Source organism: Sceloporus occidentalis, unplaced genomic scaffold (assembly GCF_023333645.1).
Source record: "Sceloporus occidentalis isolate IW3139 unplaced genomic scaffold, rSceOcc1.0.p SCAF_5, whole genome shotgun sequence".
NCBI classification, from domain to species: Eukaryota; Metazoa; Chordata; class Lepidosauria; order Squamata; family Phrynosomatidae; genus Sceloporus; species Sceloporus occidentalis.
In genome coordinates, this window is record NW_028316985.1 from 80,974,539 (window position 1) to 80,993,341 (window position 18,803).

The 18,803-nt window shown below is 39.8% G+C and overlaps 1 protein-coding gene across 1 annotated transcript in view; it reads right to left on the bottom strand.

Annotated features, from left to right (window-relative positions):
- SLC2A13 (solute carrier family 2 member 13) overlaps positions 1 to 18,803 on the bottom strand; it is a 143,492-nt gene that overhangs the window by 15,298 nt on the left and 109,391 nt on the right. The window contains exon 7 of the mRNA XM_089524497.1: positions 12,602 to 12,727. Coding sequence (XP_089380623.1) covers positions 12,602 to 12,727 — 126 coding nt within the window. The remainder of the gene's footprint in view (positions 1 to 12,601; positions 12,728 to 18,803) is intronic.

The following is an 18,803-nucleotide window of genomic DNA, read 5'->3' on the forward strand; positions in this document are numbered from 1 at the left end:
TATCCATACTGATATGTCTTGAAGCAAACAATACTATAATTGGCTTCGTAGATTCCATTCAACCAGAACAGCAGCTGCCCACTAAAGTAAAGTCCAACGTTTTCTTATGAACAAGTAAACATGTTGGTTTGTCATCTTGCATCCATACGAGCTGGTATGAAGCAGCTTGCTTTTTACAATACTAGATTGACTTGCGCTTCTACGTGGCAATATACCCATTGCATGCCCAAGATTATGATGGGCAGGGTTGTCAAAAAAGGAGAATCTCTTTCTTGCATTCTGCCCCCCCCCCCAAAAAAAAAATTCAGGATCAGTACACCTCCATATGCGCTGTGCATGGTGACATACCATATGCCCAACTGTGCATTCTACAAATCTATCCCTTGCCACTCCAACCATACCTGCTGTGCTTCAGAACACAGATCAGGATAGGAGAAATCTCTCCTATCTCAACTCCTTAGAAAGCAAAACAGGAGTGGGATTGACAGGTGACTGGTACGGGAGGAGGGTGGTTTAATCTGTCTCTCCAGGTCATTTCCTCATAATAATAAACCTACTTGTTATCCTGTTAGGTAAAATCTATAGCTGACTCTGCTGCTGTTTTTAAAATAAAAACATCAGCTAGTCATCACTTTCTCAGTGTGAAGGAAGATGTATTTTTCAAAATGGGGATTTTGGATTGTTAACTTGTGCTAGTTACAGGAAGCATATGACTGACTCTCTCATTGCAATAGCTTTACTGGCACAGTTCCAATGCTCATTATGACTTATAAAGCCTTAAATAGGCCTAGACTATCTAACAGCCCTTTTCTCCTGTCCTGCCATTTTTACAGGCATATCTAATAGAAACACAGAAGAGGGCCTTCTCACTGGTTTCGTCTAGGCTCTGAATTCCCTTTCTAGAGAGGATAGACTGGCACTCTCCTTGTTGTCTTCCACAAATAGGTGAACACTTTTTTAAAAAAAAATTCACCAGGCCTTTGAAGAATGATTACTCATAGCAAAAAGGCTTTTAATAATATATTTGTTGTTGTTTTTCAATGAGTGTGTTTTTAATTGCTTCTAGTTCTAACTGTTTTAACTTTCATAAGCTGCCTTGAGTCCTAGGGCAAGGGGAAAGTCAGATATTAAACAGATATGGATGAAATATAGGTCATTTGTATCTGACATCTGACATGATTATGGAACAGCAACCTATTTGTTCACCTTAATCTACACTGGGTAGTGCTAGAATACTCTATGTATGTTGTTGTTTTGATTTTACCATTAACCACGGCATCTTTCGCGGTTGCTTTCTTATGACAGAACTTGGGAGCACCTTTGCCTTGTGGGTTGAGTTCAGAAGGTAGTCCTGAGAGATTGCTGTTGGAAGATTTTTGCATTCTCTTTCTTCCTTCTTAGATAGGGATTTCCACCATGCAAACTTTCCACTCTTCATTCAAACTAACCATGTGATTTAGGTCACTCACGCTTTTAGAGAACCTAATACACAATCTCTCAAAAATTGTCTCATGAGCTGTTGGTCTTCTTTCTCCATTAATTTCTTTGGAAATATGGTGAGATAAATATATCTTCTTAACCTGAACTATTCACTAGCTAGGGTAGGATATAGCCTCTATGTACATACAGATTAAAGCCATTAGTAAACTTTTGCATGAACTACAAGCTACTTCTGGTCTTTTTGAGTCAGTCTCAGTTCTTAGGAAGGTATAGTTAGACAAGAGCACATTTTCTGCTTTGCTGATTTAAAGCTAAACCCTAACAGACTTGGCTTTGATATTTTTGATATTTAATTTTTTTTTTTTTGTTTCCTTTGCAAAGGCTAAAGCCATGGGAAACTTAAATTACCCTACAATTACTGATTCAGATAACTGGTGGTTGGCCTACTTTGTCCTTCAGGGGTATGTGTATTCAACATACACATAAAACAGCTGGGAGAGATTATTCAGGGGTTAGGTTCAAAAGTACCAGTCAGTCAATGATACCCAACTTTTCTTTTTGTCCAACTCTAAGGAAGCTGTTGTGGCTCTTAAATCAAGATCAGAAGTCAGTAATGGGATGGATGGGGGGAAAGTGAACTTTAATTCAGACAAGACATGCATGTGGTCAGCAGAAAGACAGGCTGAGGAACCAGGAATCCAACTTGTGCTAAATAGGGTTACACTTTAACAACTCACATTCCCAGTTTGGATATACAGTGGGTCCTCCACATTTGCTGGGGTTAGAGGTGCAGGACCCCTTGTGAAAGTGGAAAAACTGTGAGAGATAGATAGATGATAGATAGATAGATAGATAGATAGATAGATAGATAGATAGATAGATAGATGTGCTTCTTTTTTAACCTGACATAACATCTCTCCAGGAATCTCTCTAGGTTCTCTAGTGCAACTCTATGGTCAACATCAGGCAGAGTTGCACTGGAGGACCTAGAGAGTCCTAAAGATAACATATTAATCAAATCTACGAATAATCAAATCTGCAAAAGCCAGGTTTCAGTAACAGCCAGGGAAGCATTTGCACTGTGGGCCAACTGAACTCATTCCTGGAACAGTGTGATAAGGCCAAGGTGATATATCTCTTAGGATCAAACTAGACATTATGAGAAAAGTTTTTATCTGCTTTAATACTTTAAAGCATAACAGGTATTTTTCTTACTCATCAACAGTAAGATTTTTAGTCATTTTTAGCAGAAAAATAGGATGCCAGTTTAATAAAAGGCTAACAAATAAAGGGCACAGGGGGTAGAGAAGCTGGCAGGGAAGAGGAAGAAAAGAACACATACACTGATCTCCTAATGTATTGCCTTTCCATCAGGCATTTGGGTCCTCACTACATCAGGTGATTTAGGGACAAATTGGAGATACCCTGGAAATCCTTACACAGCTTACTTCATTTTTTTCAAAAAAGGAGGAACCATAGGGATAACCATACAGGTCCCCTGACAGTGAGAATCAGTAGAGTGGGTTGAATACAATGGGAAACTAGAACAGGAGTAAGAGGTTGACCCCAATAATTGATCATAGATTTCCAATATTTTGTCTGGTTTGGCTTTTAGTCTTATTATTCTAGCTGATTCCAAGCCTTCCCTCAGTATCTTTAAGGTCACCAAGATACAGAAGCAAAAATGTCTTGCCTTTACTCACAGGCCAGGTACTTTGTCAATTTTATAGTTTTTAAATATCTCTGTCGATCTTACTTCCTTTTTCATGTTGCCCAGGGTCTAAAAGGCAATGTTATTGGCAGCTTGTTTCCACAACTGTCACATTCAATTAATGTCTCTATCTGTTTGGTGATTCCCACTGGTTCCCAGAGTTTAGTGCATGCTCATCACAGCTATGTTGACAAGTGTAGTTAACAATGCAATGACAATATTGACAAGTGAACACTTTAGGAATTCTCTCTTCCCCACAGCTATTTTCTGCCCCAACCCTACTTTTCAACAAACCTCTGGAAAGAAAAAAAATACAGTTGGTTTTTAGATCAGTGTGGATATTGCTGAAAATGGTGGCAGAAATTTCAAGCAATCTATGGAGATACATAATTATTTCACAGTGAAATGAGGAGGTGGTAGTGTTTTAAAAGTAGAATCCCTAAATTCTTCTCATCACCTAAAGGGTATATGGAATACCCATAAAATGCTTCTAAACAAAGTACTGGCAATCTGGCAGAAATAAGAAACTAGCCTATGTTAGTTATGTGCACAGATGCTGCAAGTGAAGAAAGGCTTATCAAAGGACCAGAAGATGTAGTCAAATAGAACAGGAAGCATTGCCACTATCTTTATGTATCTGCCAGTAATTAAAGACTCTTTCATGCTAAGACTAGTGTTTTTGCTTTTTGGAAAACATAAATTAACTCTAGGTCAGATTAATGTATTTTTTTTGTATTTTTAAAAATGTTTTGTGGATGTATCTCTTGAGGCCAAATTTAACCTCTACAGAAGGATGATACCCACCACACAGAAAACATCCTGGCTATTTATAAAGGCTGAGGGTCCAAACACAGTACACTTTAAAGAGAGAGTGCCATCGTCTGTTTCCACCAGGGTTTTTTTAGTGCCAAAAGCCATTGTCAATCCATCTTGGAATGGAGGAAGGAAAGGGGACTGAATGCTTCTCTATTCCCTATTCTTTTCTTGTGTAGTCATTCTGTCCAGCCCAGAGGGCCTGTACAGACTGGGGCTTTGTGCTGGCCTGGGGCCGAAATTAGGGCTCGGTAGGGCTGGGCATCCACATGTGCACAGCCTTACTATCAGCACCTGTGTACCGTATTGCCATGCCCCCGTCCAAGCGGGACGCGTCATTATGACGCCCGGGTGTCTGAGCACCCAAACGGCGCTCGCTGGAAGCATTGTCGTCATGGTGCACGAGCACCATTATGATGCCCTTAAAAAGAAGCCGCCAAGAGTGGCTCCTTTTTAGGGAGCATGTCGGTGCCGCTCTGTGTGGCAGGCGCAGCACCAACAAGGGGCAAAAATGGGTGGCATGGAGCTGCCCGTCTGTATCCCCCCAGAATCAGCATGACCTATTTGATTGTTAACTTACTGTTATTTAACTTACTGGTATTTGAGAAAGAGAACAGTTAGAATACCTACAACTTTTATGTCTCTTCCCTTCTTCTTCTAGTAATAGTATTGGAGTGAGATGCTGAGGTGAAAAATTACTGGAGGGGAAAAAGTTAAGCAGCCTCTTTGCAATTATTCTTTCTTCAGTCAGACTCAGACTGAACGAACTGCTTTAGATTTTAGCACAAGGACACAGACACAAAAATCAGAGAACCCTGTGGATATAAACAAAAAATATCCTCAGGGTTAAAAAAATAAAGTATTTTATACTATGGAAGTAAAGTTTGACCATTATAATGAATGCTTCTGCCATTTTCTTTAGGAGTTTCTTTACAGGAAAGTATTGCATGTCATGCAATTACGTACATCATGACCTTAATTTGACAGCTAGTCTAGCAATTATTCACACAGTCTTCTAGCAAGTAACTCAGTTTAATGGAAATAAAAATATAAAGAACATTATAGCAAGAGAAATCTACAAAAAAACCCAGAAATCTAAATAAAGCCCAAATAACCTGTAAACAATAATATATCAGATATTTTGTGGACTCTAAACCATAAAACTATATTGTATCAATTTTTTCAAATCACTGACATAGTAGAAAAATAACAGCTTACAGTTAAAATCTGTTTACACCACTTGCTTATCATGCACTCTTCACAAACCCGATGAAAAAAGAATATGAATCTGCCACAATCAACTATGCAACAGTGTAATATATTCTTTATATTTTGTGGGCACTGCAGTGACAGCTAATTCTGTTTCTATACAAGATGATTAGAATTATGATATAGCCTACAAATTTTCAGGAGTTTGCTCCTTTTAGTTTAAGTTTCTTCTTTCCAAGATGCATGCTGGGTTGATACACCTCCAAAAGAGTATTATGGAGCAGCGTGAAGACTGAGTCATGTATTAGGCAGTCATTTGCACTTTTGAAAAGCCATGTATCTGGAATACTCATATTAACTCTCTATGTACCTTCACATTAACTTTCTAATATAATAGGCAAAAGTTTCCCAACAGCAATTTAGTTAATTGTCCAGAACAAAAGATTAAAAATCATTATATACAATCATTGTATATAATGAAACCTGAGCATCCACGGATTTTGGTATCCATGAGGAGTCCTGCAACCAAACTCCAGTGGATATCAAGGGCCCACTGCATGTTTAGCATCTCAAGCAAGGATGGCACTACCTGTTAAATTAACAAATAAGTGGTCATTTTGTTTGTTTAATACCTACTTTAGTAGTGCATCGAGTACATTTTGTTAGGCAAATCAAATTTTGATGCATGATGTTTCAAAGTCATACTTGGCCAACACATGCTGTCTATCCTCACCAATATACGGGGAAAAGCACAGCTCCAAGAACAGGACACCAGCAGGGAATGAAGTCTGCTTCATGCTTCTCTCTACCTTTCATGCAATTTATTATGACACAAAGCAAGTGACTAGGCAGCTGAGCTTCAGCTGAGGGCACAATGGTGTCATTTTCATCAGTTTCGCCCTGGAAATATGATTGCCACTGTAACCAGATCAGGATGTTTGTCTCACGCTAACATGCTAGGAGCCGTGCTCTATAGCCTTCAGAGGTCATATCCCAATCATCCAGACAGCAATGCAGGAGCTGTTCATGAACAGCTAACAGACCCAGAAAGAAAATGCCACAGTGCATCCAAAGACACTAAGCAGGGAGGACATTTAGCAGAAAATTGCCGGTATTCTGATCATATTCTCACCCTCCGACCCCAGTATAGTCCTCCTAAACTAGATTTACATTTAGCGGACAAATTAAACAGCCCAAGGATAGACCTAGCAAACTGAATGTGAAGTAGAAGAACAGGGAAGTTCACAACTTTTTTGAGTAGCAAAGTGAAGAGTAGAAAGAACTAGTGAAAAGTAGCTGAAAGGAATATTGGCATGGTTATTGGAACTGCAAAGTAACTTAGGATGAGTTTTACAAACATTTTATCCAATTTTGAAAGGATCAAAAGCTGCAGTATTAATTATTTCATGACTCATGTGTGGTGCTCAATGTGGCTAATTCCAACTAAAGCTTAGTGACTTTTTAGACTTGGAATCTATTCTTGGATTCCTGCAGCCAGCCTGACCAGTCCAGGATGGCTGGAGGATTGTAGGAGTTGTCACTCAAAAACATTTCCAAGCTCTGGTCTGCAGACCTTTTTTTATATTTTTATATTTATATATTCCTCTGTAGTGGGGCTTCAAGTGGGTTTTCTTTTGCAGCTTTTAGCATTATTCTTTCTAAAAAGAAATATTGTTTTGTTCTTATGTTTTCAGACAATTATTTATGAACCCAGGAAGGCATCCTTGGCTTGCAAGCAACAGTATTTTTATGGTCTTTTATGCTCTCCCATCACTGTGAATGGCCTTCTTAAAAAAAGGAAATGTACTGCATATACCCATATTTTAACATCCCATTATTCTAAGTTATTTCAGTCATTAGCCATCATTAAGCACAATTATAAAGCTGTAATCAACAGCACAAGAATAGAAAAGCCAGAAGACATGTTTGTCAGAGGAACAATGATTACATTAATCACACTTGATGCTGATTTTTGCCTTGAAATAATTCAACTGTTTTAGAGTTGGAAGGTGAATGTGAAGCCTTCAAATGACAGAAATAGGTTTCTCTTCCTACATGAATGAAATTTCAGCACAATAAAGCTCTAAATCCTAAAGGATACTTTTTAAAGGAGCTGTAATTAATCAGTGAAGCTCTGAATATGGAACAAAATGTGCCTATGTTTAACGGATGGTTTCTGTAGAGATTATTAATAAATCTATTGCACAGCTGTAGTATTTTCAGTGACTTTAAAAAAATCCAATCTAACTTATCTAACCTCTAACTATAAGTAGCTAACATACCTCACAACTATCTTAAGCCCAACTAGCAATGCAATCAGTAGATTCCGCATTAAATTTTATAATTTAATTGAACTGCATTATGTTCTCACTTGCTCCAGAGACTAGGACCTGGAACAATGGATGCAAGCTACAAGAAAAGAGATTCCACCTCAACAGTAGGAAGAACTTCCTGACAGTAAGGGCTGTCCGACAGTGGAACACACTCCCTCGGAGTGTAGTGGAATCTCCTTCCTTGGAGGTCTTTAAACAGAGGCTAGATGGCCATCTGTCAGGGATGATTTGATATGGATTTCCTGCATGGCAGGGGGTTGGACTAGATGGCCCTTGCGGTCTCTTCCAATTCTATGATTCTATGAATCAAGCCCTTTCATTGGTCCTTCTGAGAAGAGGTGAATTACGAATGTAATAGTTTTATACAGTTTAGGGGGGGGGGGGAGACTTTGGTGAAAAATTTTGAAAATATTTTAGCTTTCTTCAGTGAGTACTGTATTTATTAATTCAACATGGTTGTTTTTTGGGGGCGCTAACAAAAGAAGAGGAGTAAAAGTAAAATTTGTTCCAGAAAAAGAAAGAAAGAAAGAAAGAAAGAAAGAGGGCAAATTCTCTATTTTTCCTAGATTGCAAAGGGTAACCCCACATTAATGGCATGCAAGAGTCTAAAAATTTACTTCTTTAGAAAAAATAAACATAAGAGGTCTCCCTCTGTGAGTACCAATTTAGTCACTTTAATGTACCTGCATTAAAAGGGACATAATTTACATGAAATGGTGTGAAAGGAGTGTGGCATTCATTAACTAATGGTCCATTGCTTCTGACAACTGTGACTAGATTTGTCTAAATACTGGCTAATTTTGGGAAGGTGGAATTAACTAAATCATTCTGACAGCTGTTCAAGTTGCAACACAAAAAAGCTATGGGATATCAGGTGATCGGCAGGGTATGTATGCCATAAAATGTTATATAATTTTAACATTGTTGTAGTTGGTATTTAGTTTTTTCAAGAAGTATCTACACAGAAATTGAACCATCATTATTAATAATAAATCATTAGCATTTGGACTGAATTTAAGAACATTGAATAATGAAAGGGCACATTGCTCTAAAAGTGGTTCCCAAACTTTGATTCTCCAGATATTTCAGCTCCCAGAATTTCTGACTATTGGCCAAGCTGGCTGGGGCTTCTGGGAGCTGATGACAAGTCCAAAACACCTGGAAGACTAAAGTTCGGGAATCACTGCTCTAAAAGAACATATAATCTGAACAGATTCAGATGATGAATGAGAGACCTCCAAATCAACCTATCATCGACATACCTGAGCTAATGTAAACTCAAGGCTGTGGCTTCCTTGACTGAGTCCATCCACCTGTAATGTAGTCTTCTTTTCCTACCACCTTCTACTGTACCAAACATTATTGTCTTTTCTAGGGAAATGGGTCTTCTCGTGAGATGTCCAAAGTACAAGAGTCTCACTTTAATCATCTTGACTTCTAGAGATCTAGATAATGATTTGCTCATTATTTGACTTTTTAGCAGTCCATGATATCTGTAGAACCACTCTCCAGCAACAAGTTTGAAATGAGTTGATTTTCTTCCTGTCAATTTTCTTCACTGTCCAGGTTTCACAACCATGCATAGAAACTAGAAATACAACGGCATGGAAAATCCTAATTTCAGTATTCAGTGATGTATCTTAACACTTGAAAATCTTGTCTAGTTCTTGTTGTTGTTGTTGTTCTTATGCTTTATTTATATAGCGCTGTAGATTTACAGTTCCTTCATAGCTGTCATTCCAATTCCTAATCTTCTTCTGATTTCTTGCCTTAGTCTCCATTCTGATTAATGAATGAACCAAGACAGGGGAATCAAAATGTGGCGCAAGGGGTCCAAAACACACTGGGTAATATCTTAGGGTGTGTGGGAGGTAGGGCAGTTGCTCATTGACCATCTTAACCCCCCCCCCCAGCAGCCATAATGCTTCTGCAAAAGGTAGAGAGAGACATGGAGGAGGAGGAGGAGGAGGATGCTATTGCAGAGCATTGCCTCCCCTCCCCTCCCCTCTCCTCTCTCTGCCTCACCCTTCCACCTATCTAGCCCTGGGTCTTTCTGGGACTGGCCAGGTGGTTGAAAGGCAGGCAAGACAGTGGGAAGGGAGGGGAGAGAGGGGCAGGCAGACACCCCTGGCAGCCCTTTCCAGGTCTGGCCATATGGTGGCAGATGACCAAAACAGAAGGAGAGTAGGGTGGGGTAGGGTAGGCCAAGCCAGACTATGGTAGGCCACCTCTGCTGCTCTTCAGAAGCCCTTTCTAGGTCTGGCTGGGTGGGTGGTGAATGGCTGGGCAAGAGAGCAAGGCATCAGGAGGAGAGGGGAAGGTGTCACCGCCTCCCAGCAACCCTTTCCAGATCTGGCTGGGTTGACAGGGAACAGTTGAGTGAGTGATGAGGCAGTGGGAGGGGAGGGAAGAGGGTGTGGTAGGCTGCCACTGCTGCCCCCTGACAGCGCTTTCTGGGTCTGGCCAGGAGGGCTGCAGGTGGCCAGAAGAAGCAATGGAGGGGGCAGGGTAGAGGAGGAAAGGGGCTTCTGCCACCACCCCCTGGCAGCCCTATCTGAGCACCTGCACCAGGAGACACCAACCCTAGTGGTGCTACTGAGCCAAGTTATGAAAAACCTTGAACTATTTTGACGTCTGTTTTAAAACTATGTAAACTTGCCTTTGCAGTTTCCTCCTTGCCTGTCTTCAGTAATTGTTCAAAGTCTTTGCTATATGTTACTAGTAGTTTGGTGTCATCTGCATATCTTAAATTGCTGATGTTCCTCTCTAATTTTCATGCCCTTTTCCTTTGAGTTTACATATGATACTGTCAGCATAGAAGTTAAACAGATAGGGTGATACAATGCAACCTTGCCTGACCCCCTTGCCAATGGAATTACTTAGTTTCTCCATGTTCTGTTCTGATGGTGGTGTGAACCATAGTTTTTCATCAAAGGCTTTGTACATTCACCCTCAACAATGTCCCTGGCTTCAGTCCAGAGTTCTTCTGGTTCCCAGTTAATTAGACTAAATAGTACAAATCTACCTTTTACATGGTCTCTAAATTCTACGGAAATGTTGACAAGGTTGTATTTTGGCATGATGATTGACTTAGTGTTCTTCTTTAGTTTTACTCTCATTTTTGATTTTATCATTTCATGGTGTGTGCCACAATCTGCCCCAGTCTTGTATCTGTAGGGAGAATGGAGCTCTTCCACCTTCTGCTTCCAATCATATAGTCAATCTGATTTCTATATTGCCCATCAGGTGATGTCCATATACAGTGTGCCCGAATCGTAAAAAGCAATGGTGTATGCACCCGTGCTGTGTGTGCCATGCTATGCCACATGCACAGGCCCCCATTGTTTTAAATGAGGCTTGAGCATCCGTGGAATTTCCTTTACATGAAAGGGGGGGGGTCTGGAATGGATCCCGCATGGAAGAGAAGGGTGCCCTGTATACAGTTGCCTCTTGGGTTGCCTGAAGAATGTCTTTGTGATGAACAAACTCTTGGCCTCCCAAAATTCAATCAGTTGCTTTTCTGCTTCATTTCTTGATCCCTGGTCAAATTTGCTTTCAATCTTTTATTCTGCTCTACTTCTCATTTTTGCATTACCTGCGATTAATCACCCAAGATTAACAAGTCCTGTTTTAATATATGATCAACTTCCTCCTGGACTCCAGCACAGAATCTTTCAATTTCTTCTTCTGCTCTTGCAGTTGGATTATGGTTACACTAATTTGTTTTCCCTGAAATCTTCTTGATATTTGGCCAGGGTTTGTATTATATACTTTAACTGCTTTCGCTACATCTCTCCTCAATATGTGTTGTGCAGCTCTGGACTTTCCTTTTCCGACTGAGCACATCAGCAAGTTAATGCCTTTCAGCTTGAGTCCAGTTACTTCATTAGCCACAGTGCTACTCATAGCTTTCCTTTGGTCTACTCCAGTAGCTTGTTAAGTGCCATCGACTTGGAAGTCTCACTATCCTTTGTTTCATTTTGGATGGACTCATCCTAGGGTTTTCATGATAAAAAACATTCAAAAGGGGCTTACTGTGCTTCCAAGTTGCTTGTCTCTCAAAGATCCTCTGCCAGCGTCACTGCCCAGTACTGCTGCTGCCTAGTAGCTGTTTGACACATTTAGCCTGGCCCCTCAGCAAAAGCCCGTCTGATGTGGAAGACCCTACTAGCAGCACTGCTGCCAGCAGCATAGCTCTTGCCTCACACAAGCACACGATTTCACTATCACAGAAAGGTAGTGCCACTGGTGGGCATCAACGTCTACTGCTTATGTTTCCCTACCTTTGCCTTCAATGTCCCTGCATCTGTAAATAAGCACTGCATGACTTTCATCACACATCTCAAGAAAATTAAGACGCAAAAATGCCTGTGCAAATGCTCTGGTATTTTAAAAGCAACTCCCTGTTCATTCAGCCAGTGAAAATCATACACAATGTCACCATGTTGAAGACGCTCTATTTTCAAGGATAATAGACTCTGATCCACTGGAATCAATGGGATTTAAGTTAGTCATGATTGATGAACGTTCTACCAACTGGAACTAAAACTTACAGGCAACATTTTAAATAACATTTGCAGATGCAATATTAGCTTATATTTTAATATGAAGTGTGATCCTAAAATGGAATACCTCCACATATTATTCTGAACTGTTGCTTCACTCTGTGTAATGGTGCTAGAAACACATGTATCTACCATTCTAACCATTATGCTCTCCAGTTATGTGGTCTTCTTTCTTTTGTCTCACCAATTTCATCATCAGTAAGTTTTCCCAAAGTCAATACCATACTTAGTCCTGGCACACTAGTTATTACAGATTGAGTGTGTTTACTTCCAGCAGTAATGTTTTGAGGAAGAATGGGGTGTGACCTTTAAAGTCAGCTGAACTCACAATTAGCCCCATCCTTTTTTTTATTTTCCTAGAGTGGGACAAAATTAAAACCCAATGAGAGGGTTTTTGACAAGTGAGGACCCCTGATGTGTATTATTATTAGTATGGCAAGCCACAATCTGAAGACTAATGAAACATCAACACTTTTATAAAAGTATATTAGAGCCTATTGAGAAAATTAAGGAACACAAAAGGAACACACCTGCCCCAGGCGGCTTCCATTGTAGACTTCTTACTAACAGGAACACAGGAGGACTCCACAACACTTGATTTGTTTAGTTTGTAGCAAAAGCCACAAATTGGATCCAGCATGCATCCATTGCAGTAACTGAAAGAATAAAAAAAAATCACCAATGTTAAACCAGTCTTTTCAGAGTAAAATTCCAGGAATTGGAGATGAGGAAGCTTATCTTGAATGGTACATTTTTACCTTAATAAAACTACCTTTGGGTTCTTTGTGCTAAAAGAGATTTCTTTTTAGGAGTTAAGTTTGTGTAGTGGACTCAAAATATTTCAAAGAGAATATGCTGTAAACATAGAATTAAGTTTAACTAACTAAAATATATTTAATCCAATTAAATTACCATATATACTCTACTATAAATTGAGAAATGTATGCCCCAAAATGGACTCCAAAATCATGGGCCGACTAATATACGGGGTAATAAGTTAATACTGCTTATAAAGTTCCTAAAAGGAGTGCCCACCTTCATAGCCCGGGATCTTTAAACAGCTCCCCGTTTGAGTCCTCACACACACGTGCGCTCTCTCTGTGTCCATGTGTGTGTTATTACTCAACCTTCCCTCACAGCCAGAGCTAACAAACAGCTGCTGAGGCAAGGGACAGAGAGAGAGAGTATGCCCAGGTTTGTACGCCGCTTTGCAAGCCATGAGCCTTGGAAATCCGGGATAAGTACAAGTGTGAAAATTAGCATTGTTTTTAGTTCTAGTATGCTTAAACCAGTCATTCCTCTCTACCTATATTTATTTATTTGTTTGTTTTTACATTTATATCCTACTCTTACATTAAAAATGCAAAGGGCAACCAACCATTAAACACAATGCATAACTGACATCGCAAATTGCCAATGCTTCTCATGTTTAACAAATCAGCATTGTTTCCAGGGCTGCCATTTCAATAGGCTGACATGAGATACACACATTTTAAATTCACAAATGTTTGATAAAATTCAATTTTCCTACTCCACATAATGGAACTCCGCTTGTTATTTCATTTCATGCTTAATGCTTTTCAAACACACCATAATTTGGGTGAAATGGGTTCCTGTGGCAGGAAATAATTAGGATCCTGCTTCTGTGGAGGGTGCAGCTATGTGGATTTTTCCTCTGATCCTTATGTACATAGCAATATGGTGTCTATTATGGGCAGTCCTAGGTATCACTTAATCTTTCTTCCAGAAGTTGGACATGGGAACTTTAGAAAAACACAAGATTCTTGAATACAAACAGTACGAAATGCTTTTTAGCGTTAGAGAGAGAAAGAGAGACAAAAGCCCAATTTGACAGCTAAATTATCTGGCAGTAGTGAATATTTCCTCCCTCAATCTTCTGATGAGAATGCAGATGAGGAAAATAAGTACCCCAATTACCAATTACAGACAGGAAAGGATGAAAACACTATCATATTACACATTCATTAAGTTTTAGCAAACAATATAAGGCTGCAAGGATCTGAATCTTATTTGTAGACCCAACTAGAGTAAATTCAGTCAATAGAATGTAGATATTGGGAATACCACCAAGATTAAGTCCAATGACAGTAGTGAAAACAGTGTGTGAATATATGTAGGAAACTCATGACAGATAATGCACAGATATAGATATATAAACTAAATTCTTAAAAATTAGATTCTGAATGTGTATAAGCCACTCTATATTACAACATATCATATGACAGTGTACATACCCTTATTAACTCCCTCGCATGCACTATAACAATAACAAAGCTTAAAATTAGAGGCAAGTAACTACTGAACCAGCAAGCAACTAAATATAATTAGTAACTGGGAAAAATCAAAATGATTTCAGTTGGCACCAAAAGAAAGCAAGTTTATTCACTTTTGTATAATGGTAATGTTGTCTTCATAAGTACCAAAGACAAACACTATACAATTAAAAGTATGCTTACTGCTCTACAGAAAATTGTTACATATGGAAATAAAGAGTTCCCTATACTTAAGGTACAGTATGATACATCACTGAAATTATAACTTGGACTCTGCCATAGAGATTTGCTGGTATGCTCATGCCCTCAACTATACAAATATGTTCTAGAGAATATATTATTAATTGGAGTGACCTGACAGAAGATCTGAAAAGTGAAAAAGGCATTATAAATAACTGTTATGCTTATTAAACTCTTTAAATACTTAAAAGCTCAATCCACAACACCAGATTCTGTCATAATTTTTCATATAGGCTTTCCAAATAGGTTTGTTCTTGTCCTTACAGCAGGTGGCGAAACATATGGGGAAAGCCTGGATCACAACCAAATCTGTCATGACAAGCCAACAACATCTTTCATGTAGCTTTCAATAAAGCAGTACACTGAAAAACTTGTCATGTACAAAAGGCAATCAAAGGACTATTCAGCTAGGGACTGCCCACAGAATGACATGTTTCAGACGTCCTTGGTGTCAAAGCCAATATGGGGACAGAAAGTTCAATATGGCTTTGAAGCTGTTTCTACAACTGGCATTCTATCCCCTTCTGTGCTTCACCTATACTGCAGTCTTTGTACTGGGAAGAAAGCAGCCAGGAAGCAAATAATCAAGGTATACTTTGGCAGATTATGGTCATCAAAACAGGGAATACAGAGGACTAGCTTGATAAAACTGTTATCCTACTAGTGAGATTGGATTTTAGTTGAAGAGAGAGAGAGAGAGAGAGAGAGAGAGAGAGAGAGAGAGAGAGAAGGAAGATTCCAGAGAGCTACTGTCTTTAGCACAACCTAATAAAACAACAATTGTATTAAACTGTTGAAAATGAATTCAGCAAAGACTAGCTACTCCTTCTACATAAAAAATGAACAGCAGTGCTTTAGCTATAAGCCATATAGGCAGAACACTTAATGGCAACTTCTTCCTTGCTTGCCTCTCACTCAATGTGTAATAGGTTTTTCACAACATTTCACAAAAGTCCTATACAAATTGACATATATTCTCAAGACTGAGAATTCTTTGTATCAATAAACACATTGACAGAGACAGTCTGGTAGACAAAAGTCTCATGAAAAATCTAATATATACAATTAGATAGTTTAATGTTGTATTGTTATATATTGTGGGAGATAGGAAACAACATTAACTGTAAATGTAATTAATTTCTTAAAAGGATACCTTCAGTTCAGGAATGAATCTGACCAAATATGGGCTAGAACCTATTTGGAGGCCTACCCCATGGCAGTGAGGGCAGCAAAGAAATTAATTATTGCTGCCAGCATTGCATCTGCAGGGAGCTGTCTGGCAGAGTTGTTCCAAGTGGTCAGTGGTCTTTTGCACACTCACCCTCTAGAAGAGAATGCAGCCCACTGTGAAGAATTTGCACAGCACTTTGCAGATAAAGTCACATAGATCCGCTCTTACTTGGATGCTGTAGTTGATACAGTGCCAGTGGATGTAACCCTGGAACCTGTCTATCCAGTGTTATTGGACACTTTCCAATTTCTGCAGCCTGGTGATGTGAACAGGATCCTTGGTGAGGTGAAAGCCACCACATGTGCGACCACTGTTCTTCTTGGCTTATTAAACAGGCTAGAGGGAGACTGGCTGAGTAGGTGAAAGAAGTAGCCAGTGCCTCCATACAGCAAGGCAGAGTTCCAACATGCCTAAAAGAGGCAGTTGTGAGACCTTTGCTGAAAAAGCCATAACTGAATCCCACAATAATGAATAATTACTGACCAGTGTTGAACCTACCATTTTTGGGCAAGGTATTGGAACGAGTGGTGGCTTCCCAACTCTAGGGGTTTCTGGGCAAAATGGATTATCTAGATGCATTTCAATCTGGTTTCATGCCTGGTTATGGAGCAGAGACAGCTTTGATCACCTTGGGGGATGACCTAAGCAGGGAACTGGGCAGGAGGAATGTGTCCCTATTAGTTCTGCTGGACCTCTACTGTGGCTTTTGATACCACTGACCATAATATTCTTCTGGGCCATCTCTCTGGGATGGGACTTGGAGGTAAAGTTTTACAGTGGCTCAGTTTCTTCCTGGAGTGATGAACCCAGAAGGTGGTGCTAGGGGACTCCTGCTTGACTCCCTGACCATTGGTCTGTGGGGGGTCCCTTGGGGTTCTGTTTTGTCACTTATGCTGTTCAACATATACATGAAACCACTGGGAGAGGCCATCCAGAGTTTTGGGGTGCCATGCCATCAATATGAAGATGACATCCAACTCTACTACTCCTCAATCCAAGGAGGCTGGTCCTGGTCCTAAATCAGTGTCTCTCATCAGTAATGCACATAATGGAGGAAGGTCACAGAGATCACACAATGGCCCTGTTGAAACAGTGTCTCTGGGCACAATTCAAAGTGCTGGTTATGACCTATAAAGCCCTATATGACTCAGGTCCAGGCTATTTGGAAGCCCATATCTCCCTGTATGAGCCAGTCCAGGCTCTGAGATCCTCAGCAGAGGCCCTTCTCTCTGTTGCAAACATGGTTGGTGGGGACATTTTATGACAACATAATCTCAAGTGTTCAAACAATGATTTCCTGTTTCACCCACCTGCCTACATAACAGGGTTGTTTTCCCCATATGGACAAAAATAAATGGGACAAAAATTCTCAGCAAATTTATTGCTTTGTCCTGCTCTGCTACTTTTTTGTTTCACAGAATGTAATATATTGGGAACGGAAATATCACAAGAATCACTCAATAGAAGATTTTAGATCAATGCTTATTATTTACATTTATGCTATACAAAATATCTATTATTCAGTCCGACATTAACATGTAAAGCAAGGCAGCACATTTTAGAATTGAAAGGAATAGACCAAATGGCAGCATATTAGTTTCAGCACAAGGGCCGCAGTTATTAAAAAATTGTTGACTTTGAGTTTATGGAAAAGCCCCCTAGATAGTTAAAAATAATAAAAGCAGTACAGCAATACAGCACACCATGAAAATAAATAAAAAGAGAAACATCACAGGAGCACAAGCAGCAATAAACCACTTAGCCACTGTTTTCTCCTCTGAAATAATGAAAATTTGTTTGTAGGGGTGTGGTTGAGTGGCCCTCTAGATATTGTTGGACTGCAATTTCCATCAGCCCTACCCAACAAAGCCAATAGTAAAGGATGGTGGGAGCTGAAGTCCATCATAATCTCTTACTCATGCTTTATCACCTGCCACATGAAAGGTGACTCTTTCTTCCACCCGAATTTGATTTTGATAATCATTTGATAATGATAATTTGACCAGTTTGATTTTGTTATCATTTTTAAAAATAGGAATGCAGTATTAGGTTATGTCAATAAGGAATGTGCAAAAAACATTTACTCTCATCCTAGCTGCTCATATAACAGGGTTACATAAGAGTACACACAACAAAGATTTCGTCTTCGAGAAGCAGGGATCAATCAGCCAGAAGAAAATTCTGAAAATGCTCAGAAGCCTATTCAGATCTTATTTACAATGAAGTTTCAAGAACAGTAAAAGTAAATCATAATCATAACATCTTGTACTCCTCAGAGTACTGAGTGCTGATCTGTGTTCAGTTTCTCATGACAAGCAAGAGGGGTTTCCTTACAAAAGAATGATCTACCAATGAGGTTTTTTTTTTCTTGGAGTGACCTCTCTGCAGCACAAACTGTTTCTACGAAACAAAGCAACCTATGAAGTAGGATGCCAGTCCAATTAGTTAAGAGCAGTGGTTCCCTTTTCCCAAACCTTTTCAGGCTATCACCTCCTTTTCTTTTGGGCAGCAACCCTAATACCCCCCCCCCCGGGCATATTTTTGGTATTAGATCTGCTATTCTCCATGCAGTCATGCTGGCCACATGACCAAAGAGTCATCTTTGACAATACTGGCTCCCTTGTTTTAGTAACGGAGATGAGCACCAGCCCCTACAGTCAGACACGACTAGATAATCTTACAAAGGGAAAACCTTTACCTTTACCTTTATCTCTGTTGCTGCTCCCTTTGCGTCCAGTCACCTTGGGAGAAGGAACCAAGCAACTGGCTGAGCAGCGACCAAGAAGCTTCTTGCTTGTGCCAGCTTTGCAGCTAAGGCTTGGCGTAGGCTGCTGTTTGGCTGGCTGCTCAGTCACTGCTCCCTTTGTGCCATGTCATCCTGGGAGAGCAATTGAGCAGTTGGCTGAGCTGCGACTGAGAAGCCTCTCACCCGTGCCAGCCTTGCAGCTAAGGCCAGTGTGGACAACA